This window comes from Xiphophorus hellerii, chromosome 19 (assembly GCF_003331165.1).
Source record: "Xiphophorus hellerii strain 12219 chromosome 19, Xiphophorus_hellerii-4.1, whole genome shotgun sequence".
NCBI lineage: Eukaryota > Metazoa > Chordata > Actinopteri > Cyprinodontiformes > Poeciliidae > Xiphophorus > Xiphophorus hellerii.
The window spans coordinates 10,833,679-10,842,701 of record NC_045690.1 but is presented as its reverse complement, the minus strand read 5'-3'; the positions used below and the strand labels follow the sequence as shown (position 1 = coordinate 10,842,701).

The 9,023-nt window shown below is 36.8% G+C and overlaps 1 protein-coding gene across 1 annotated transcript; it reads left to right on the top strand.

Annotated features, from left to right (window-relative positions):
• Positions 1 to 1,728: 1,728 nt before the first annotated feature.
• adss1 (adenylosuccinate synthase 1) lies at positions 1,729 to 8,525 on the top strand. The gene is made up of 13 exons (XM_032546708.1): positions 1,729 to 2,049; positions 3,926 to 4,028; positions 4,110 to 4,172; positions 4,256 to 4,306; positions 4,386 to 4,452; positions 4,539 to 4,646; positions 4,727 to 4,808; positions 5,784 to 5,910; positions 5,993 to 6,147; positions 7,639 to 7,763; positions 7,868 to 7,965; positions 8,050 to 8,199; positions 8,367 to 8,525. The coding sequence occupies exons 1-13, from the start codon at positions 1,861 to 1,863 to the stop codon at positions 8,417 to 8,419; spliced, it is 1,371 nt and encodes a 456-aa protein (XP_032402599.1). The 5' UTR covers positions 1,729 to 1,860; the 3' UTR covers positions 8,420 to 8,525.
• The last annotated feature ends 498 nt before the right edge of the window (positions 8,526 to 9,023 follow it).

The following is a 9,023-nucleotide window of genomic DNA, read 5'->3' as shown; positions in this document are numbered from 1 at the left end:
ACAATATTATCATGAAAAATGAAAGCTACATGTTGCACAGACTGTCCAATATACAGCTTGAGTGCCTCAATGAGTGAATCAGGAGGTCACAAAAAAAACAAAAAACTTTAAGACCATCTAAAGCAATGCAGGGCTCACTTGCTTCAGTTAAGGCTATTGTTCTGGGCAAAATTGTGTCCATAGCAAATTTCCAAGGTCAGAACCGGTTCTGAGTTAAGAACACAAAGGCTTGTCTAACATATTACAAAAAAAAACAAAAAACGTATCCCCCAAGACTTCTGTAAAAACAATCAATCAGTTGAAAAGATGAAAGGTTGACTTTTTAGAAGCTGTCCTGTAAAATCTGCTGGAAAAACTGACAGCATTACAGAAAAAAGAACATCATGCAGAGGATCAAGCATGATGGTGGTGGTGGGCTGATATGATACTGTTGTGATCCATTACCTGAACCATGCCTTGATTTATGGAACCATGGCTTCTGCTTTTTGGTACTAATTCTTCAAGGAAAATACCTCCACATCACTTCATAACTTTATCATAACTTTAGTAATTAATATCACTCTTTTTTGCTTCACATCTTATTTATATAGAACAAACATGACAACAGGCCAAGATTAAATAGAAAATTTTACAGCCGAATATAATGTACAAATGACTTGTACCAATGATTTAGTCTTAATTAATTTTAACCATGGTTGATTTCCTGTTTGAGTTGTGATGCTTTTATTTTGAAGGCACCGCTTCCCGTTTAACTGTCAGCGCAAATGCAGCTTAACGACAATCAAAAGAGGATAGATGGTAACGGAGCTTATAAAATATATTTTATTATGAGCAGCTTCCTTGATAGAGGCACAAGGTATGTTTATTATAATCTAAATAAGTATATGCTTCAAATTTTGTGGTACTCAAACTATGCATTTTAATTACAAAAATAAATTTATTTTACTTTTGCAAACTTTTTTAAGTTAAGATTTATTGCCATTAAACTTACAAATCATCAGTAAAGTGTCATTCTTCATTCAGGGCGGCATGCTTCAAATTATTAGGCCTGACTTGATTACAAAACCTTTTGCTTCTCTCAGCAATTTAATACTTGAAAATGAATCAGTGGTATTTTAATACTGGATGATAAAAAGACTAAAACAGACAGATAAAATGACATCACTGACGAAACTCGTTGGTTTCTGATCGGCGTGCGTGACCACTGACTGAGCAGGTGACACCAGGCTTAACTAAACCTGACTGTTAACCTGGTCTGGCGCAGGCTAGTTGTGATAAGTCGCCGTGGTAACTTATGTGCTGCTGCTTTTGTAAAACCGAGTCCAGACACAGCCAGGATATTCCAATCCGCTATCCTGACACAGCATTCGGGTTTCCACTTTTGCCACTCTTTGAATGTTTCAGCTCATAAACAAGCTTTAAGAGGAATCAATTTGCGAACTAAAAATAGTACTTTTATGAATATTTAGTTTTCAAAATGTAAGACCAATATAAAAATGTCTGACATTAAGTTTATTTGGCAAAATACCACTGGTATAATTATTTAAATTTAAAGCGATTAAAAATATATATTTTTGTACTTATCAATATACTCAGAGATATATATTTTTCTGCATTTTCAGTGTGAAAATATATTACTGCATAAGCATCTTTGCCTGTCATGCTCGTAAATGTATGAATATTCCCTCATGCTTCCCTCTGTGTCAAAGCTTTTGAGCAGAGGTGGAAACCACTTGGAGAGCTACGTATCTCTGTGCGTCTGCTTCTGACATCACCCCTTCTGAAGTTACAGATATGGCAATGCCTCTCCTGGAGACAGCTTAGTCTTCTTGAGACTGAAAGACTAAAGCAGGCGTCGTTATGTCGCTCAACTGGTCGTCCAAGGAGCAGAAAACCCAGAACCAGCCGTCAGCGGGTGGACAGAAGCGAACGCGCAACGACGCGGGGAACAAGGTGACAGTGGTTCTCGGTGCGCAGTGGGGGGACGAAGGAAAAGGGAAAGTTGTCGACCTTTTGGCCACCGAAGCTGACATTATCTGCCGATGCCAGGTAAACATCAGAATTTGGGATTTCTTATATAATGGTTTCAGTGACATATGCCATTTTTTTTGAAAGAGGGTTTGCACATCTTAGAATAAAAGCGGGCACTGACGTTCAGACTGGTAAACACCTGAAAATCAGTTGTGCTTTCTGGAACCCTCGTGTTTTAGCAAGTTTTTATTATTGGTCGTTAACTGATTTAACAATAATGTGTGGCAAGTGTACCAAATGCCATTAAATGCAACAAAAAGTGGAACCTCATATCCAACTCATGTCAAATAGTTACGAAATGTAACCTCGGACAGGTTTGTTGTCCAAGTACATTGACACACAACACTCTAGAGGTCAATCGTACACGGAGCCCTTTCAGCAGTTGGGGTGTTGTGCTTTCTCCACTGTCAGGAACTGGTACCCTGTGTTCTGCAAGATTTAGAGCCCCACCCTCCGGGCCGGAGAGGTCACATTCTCTGGCTGGTTTGATATGTGAGAAGGCCAGTCTAGTGGGGGAAAAGAGCAGAGTGCCAAGCCTGTTAAATTGGGTTATGGAAAAGCTTGGACGTTACAAAATGTCACCATGTTTCCCAAATATGAGACTTGTCATTGCCACTAAGTATTCTGATGTAACAATTTATTATTATGTATTGACGCCCACTGAACCTTTTCACATTTCTTTATGTCACAAGCACCAACATCAATGAGGATATTTTATGAGTATTTACCTGATAGACCAACAAAAGATGGTATATAATTACTTACTATTCTATTACATTCATAATTCCATAATTACTATGGACAACAATAGTCTAATTTTCTTCACAGATTCTCAGATGAATTTAGGTCTGGACTTTGATTGAGCCATTCTAATATAAGTGTTTTGATCTAAGCCATTCCGAAGCTTTGGTTGTATCTCTGGTGTCTTTATTCAGTTTAAAGCCAAATCGCTGCCCCAGTCTCAAATCTTTTGAATGTGCTGTATGTAGCTTCATCCATTTTACCATCTAACTATGACCAGCGTCCCTTCCCCTTGATGCTGCCACCATCATGTTTCACAGTAGAGATTTTGTGTTGAGAATAATTTCCTGTTTTAGTTTGTTTTGCATGTATTTCCTACATTCAATTTCCATACAATCTAACCAGAGCACTTTCTTCCCCATGTTTGTCTTCAGTAGGGACAATGAAAAACTTCTTATAGGACTTCTTATGACTATAATTGGATATCCCAAAAAGAGTATACAATTATGATGGAAGAAAATGGCAAAATACATTCCTCCACCAGAGCTATTAATCTTTGCAACTAATCCAGAGATAGCATGGATCTCTTGGCTGCTCATTGGATTAATTCTCTACTTTCCCAGCAAATCAGTTAAGGTGGATATTCTTGGTAGATTTTCAGTTGCGCCACACTCGTACATAGATACAAACAGTTTTCATGTGACGAGTACTCCGAGAAATTTCCAAACTTTCATACATTGCGTTATATTCCAATCCGGTTTTAAACTTTCCTACAACTTTATCTCTGGCCTGTCTCATAGGTTCCTTCTTCTTCATGATGCTTCCTCGTTGTTCTCTGTTCTCTTAGAACAGCTGGATTCATACTGAGATTAAATTACCCACAGATGTGCTTATTAGTAATTAGGTGCAAGGGAATTGTTTGTGCTAAATTTAATTTTAGGGGTAACACAGGCTGATTACAAACCTTTACATTTTTGTCTGTAAAAACTTCCATTTTACACTTTACAGTCATTCACTACATTTTGTTGACCTATCAGATAACATCCCAATAAAAAAGAGTGAAGTTTTTGGTAATAGCATGACAAAATGTGGCAGAATTCATGAAGTTTGAATATATTTGCAAGATGCCATACATTTACCATTGCTGTTACAGGGAGGCAACAATGCCGGACACACGGTGGTAGTGGACGGCAAAGAGTATGATTTCCACCTTCTCCCCAGTGGAATCATAAATACCAAAGGCATTTCACTCATCGGTAACAAGGCTTTACTCTTATGTCTTTTCAGGAACCACACCCTTCTGAGCTTTACTGAGTCTTTTCCTTTGATTCCTTTAGGTAATGGAGTGGTCATACATCTACCTGGACTGTTTGAAGAGGGAGATAAAAATGAGAAGAAAGGTATTTTGTTGAAAAATACTTTTTAAAAAGTCTGAAATATGGTTTTGTGTTCTCTGTAGATGTGATTTTTATTCCATGACCAGGTCTGAAAGGCTGGGAGAAGAGACTGATAGTTTCAGATAGAGCTCACCTTGGTAGGCACATTTCCTTCAGATAACTATCTGTAGCAATAATTGTGTGTCTAACAGAATTAAATCTTATCTTTCCCCTCAGTCTTTGACTTCCACCAAGTTGTTGATGGCTTACAGGAGACAGAAAGACAAGCACAGGAAGGAAAGAAGTAAGGAATACAAGGAAAATCAGAATTGGATATGTTACTAATCTGTTCTAATCCTCATTAATTCTGTGTCTTATTTTCCATGACAGCATTGGAACAACAAAAAAGGGCATTGGTCCAGCATATTCCAGCAAAGCTTCTCGCATTGGGCTGCGTGTATGTGACCTGTTGGGCGACTTCAGCGACTTCTCCACCAGGTAACAATAAAAGAAAAATAGTCCAACATGCCAAAGTCTTTTATGTACATGGATTATAATATTTTGAAAATTATTTTCAGATTTAAGAATCTTGTGCATCATTATCAGTCCATGTATCCCTCCTTGACAGTTGATGCTGATGACCAACTAAAAAAACTAAAGGTAGGTGTGGAATTTTGTTAGCCGTGCAAAAGTATCCATAATCTTTCATAGCCCTTAACCTTTTTCGGTTTACTATATTTTATGGGGCAACGGGAATATACAAATTCATCCCTTTTACCAGTTATTCAATGTATTTCATTAGGTCTTTAAGAGATAGACAAATACAAAACAATACATCATTGCATATTCAGTTCCTTTACTCTGTTCCTCCAAATAAAAATGCAGCACAAACATTGATCCTTTTCCCTTCATTTGAGGATTATGGCTCACTTGGTATTGGTTAATCACATTAAACTCACAAATACATTGATTTATTTGGTTTTAATATGGAAAAAATTTAGATAATTCCAAGAGGTCATGACATGACATAAGGATAGCCACTAATGAATTAATTTATTTACACAATAATATGCACTGGGGGTTTTTGCTCTTAAATATGTCTCTCACTCCCTACCTCACCCTCCATCATAGGATCAGATCTTTATATCAGAAATTAGGACGATATTTTACAAACATGGTAAAAGTAGCTTTTTCTAACATCGAATAAGTTAATCTTTTATATGTGGGCACTTGGAAAACATTAATCCAACAGGTGTTTGATTGTGCAAGTTTAAAACATCTTCAGGAAGAGCATAATTTTTTTTGTTTGTTTTGTTTATTGGATCTAGATTTTTATCTTCCACTATACCAACATGCCTAAATACAATTACGTAAATTGCAAATTGCACTTGTTTCTGGGTTTTGGTGTTTTTCCCAATATTACTATTGGACTCCATCAGGCCACCTAATCAGTATTAATACTTTTGAAAGTATTAATACTGCAAAACATCATGATTATCTCAGTTGGTATCTGGAATGTACAACTTTTTCAAAGGAAGCAAATGAACTGTACCATGCAACTTTCATACCCTCCAACTTTGAAAGTTGCTATAAAAGTCTTTTGTTTCAACTATAAAAGTGTTTTGTTTCACAAAGGATTTTGCAGAGCGATTGCGCCCAATGGTCAGAGATGGAGTCTATTACATGTATGAAGCTCTTCATGGACCTCCAAAGAAGATTCTGGTTGAAGGGGCCAATGCTGCTCTTCTTGATATTGACTTTGGTAAAACTTCATTCCAAAGTAATCTTGAACACATAAAATAGCATGTTTTTAGTGAAGACCAGTGATGCTGCATTTTTTTTAGGCACATATCCTTTTGTGACTTCATCAAACTGCACCGTGGGAGGGGTGTGCACTGGACTCGGCATCCCGCCACTCAATATTGGCGATGTGTTTGGTGTATCCAAGGCCTACACCACCAGAGTGGGAATTGGAGCCTTTCCCACAGAACAACTAAATGTAAGACCTTGATGTTTCATCAATAATTTGCTATCTGGGAAAATTTGTTTCTACCAATATTGCTAGCACCATGTGGGTATTCGTGTCTAAAAGTGTGACATCCTTGACTCAAAAGACTCAAAGGTGGTATTTTAAAAAAAATGTAAACCCAAAAATGTATTGTTGAATCTCACGATCTCTTAAAACAAAAAATTTGCAATTATTTCTATTGCTGATAAAACAATACAACATTGGATATTAGTTATACTATAAGCTGCAAAAATGTTTTCTAAAACACTTATTTTTGAATTATTTTACTGTTACATAATGCAGAATATTACACCTATCAGGAATTGTGCTCTTTAGAGAGGAACACAAAACTAGCAAACTGATATTAGCAACTTAATTAGTTGGACAATTTGCTGAAATAGTTATCCTGCACTTGGCTACGTAACAAGCGTGCTGCTCATAGCTTGCCAATTGCAGCTGTAAATCTGGATCACCTAAATATTAGTATTGGTTGGAAATTCTTTAGTTTTCACATCCAACTGTCTGTGTTTGTTTTGTCACATTCTATGACAGAAAAATGTATCTGTCTCGATGAGGAAAGTTCTCATTTCAGTCATCTGACTGGCAGTGCACAGCAACAGGTGGAGGAGGGGCATTGCTGCTAAGCTTCATAGTTCTGCTCTAATACTTGCTACAATCTAAGGTGGTCTTAATGTTTAATGCTAGGAAACAAACAAACCTCAAAACGTCTTTATTAATATCTGTTTGGAGTACATTAACCTAATTTGGGCTTGACCTGTCTAAGTATTTTAGAGGTTGAATGAAAGATTATGAAGTTTGGAATCCTTTTTTAAAAAAAAAAAAAAATAGCGGGAAATACTTCTTTTGCTTAGGCCAAATTGCTTTCTTCAAATGCAATACCATCTTCATGTTATTACCAAAAGGGAGAATTTCCTTGATTTTTCTAACTTCTACCTAATTCTAAAGTGACTGGACATACAAATAAGCAAAATAAAAATTTGTTTCAGAGCAGCTGACAGATTGTTTCTTTTTGCAACATTCCCATCCTTAATCTGAAGAGCATTTTGGTTGGTAAATGGTGGTTAAAACTGCTTTACTAGTATGAAACTATCTTTTGAAAACCTTAGTATATGGGCCAGCATTGGAATTTTCAGTCTGACACGTATAGTCTGTAATTGTGTAAACAGTTTATTTCGGCTGGTGCAGCTGTCAGATTTCTCACACCACATATTCTTATGGATAAATTTAGGGTCAGATTCTTGGTTAAGGATATTCTTACTGTAAGAGCCAGAATTATGTTACCTTTTGCAGCAACTGACCACAGAGTTAAAGGTCTGGATGTCAAATCAGCTTCTTGCATGTGTGATGCATTAGTGTCATTTTCGTCTGTTTATGTTGCGAAAGTAAATACTGCTTATTTAAACTGACGTCATTCAAGTCCTTGAAATAACAAAATAGTCTATTATTTTTTGTTCTCTGCAGGCAGTTGGAGAGTTACTCCAGACAAGAGGTCATGAAGTTGGCGTGACCACAGGAAGGAAGCGGCGCTGCGGCTGGTTGGATCTTGTCATTCTCAGATATGCTCATATGATTAATGGCTTTACTGCGTGAGTACCATGAGAATACACTTGTAGTCTTACACCATCCTAGTTACTGTTTCAAGAGCTAAAACTGGCTCGAATTAAGCTTGTTGTGTCCTTGTGTCCAACAGCATTGCTTTGACAAAACTTGATATTCTGGATGTGCTTGATGAAATTAAAGTCGGAGTTGCCTATAAACTTAGTGGGAAGAGAATCCCTCATTTCCCAGGTAATAAATAGAAAAGATTTATGACATTGCCTTTTCCAATACCCCATCTAAAGATTGAGAATGCCTGCTCTGTTTTACTTACAGCCAACATGGACGTTTTGCACAAAGTGGAGGTAGAATATGAGACCTTCCTGGGTTGGAAGACAGACACATCTGCAGCCAGGAAGTGGAATGATCTCCCAGCCAAGGCACAGAACTACATCCGTTTCATTGAGAACCACATTGGAGTCCCCAGTATGTCTGACACGAAAATCCTAAATCTCCAAACTTCAGTTTCCACTAGAGTTCAAAGATTAACAATAAATGTTGTCTAGTAGGAGACACAATTAACAAATTCATTCAGCTTTTGATGATGACTTTTATAGCTCCTTTTGATCATCTGTTTCTCTATCTCATTCCAGTCAAGTGGGTTGGTGTTGGAAAGTCCAGAGAGTGCATGATCCAGATGTTCTAAACCAAAATACAACTCACAGAAGAAAGAACTGGCACAAAGGGGCATGTTTTATCCACAAAGAAATGTTCTCTTTGAAAAACATTAAAAACGATGTGTATACAACAAATGAGATGTGTCGATCAAGTGTTTTCTGAGGCAGTCAAACATACTCGGTTTTGAAGGTGCTACAATGAGCAGCAATATAAAGCTTACAAGAATGGTCTCAAAGCTATCAACAAAGTTTCTATCTATCTAAACTAATGTGTATATATATATAAGATTTCCAAAGCTTGATAGACTAAATTATAATCTAACTAAATTATAATCTAACCCTACGTTGAACTTCCCTTCAACTTTTTTTCCTGATGTGCCTGATGATAAAAGTGTTTGTTCACTACCAAAGCTTTGACATCTTTGTAGATTTGTATTAATATTGAAAGTAAATTACAAACAGGTGGACAATATTTACTAATTAGATTATTTCTGACTGCTTGATTGGCTGCACTAAAATTTAGGGGTATCTGAGTACAGCTGGATTAATACAAATGCTGCATTTTTCAGAACACTATTTGCAAAATATTTTCCAAACTACAAATCATTTTCCTCTCACTTAAGCCACAACCTA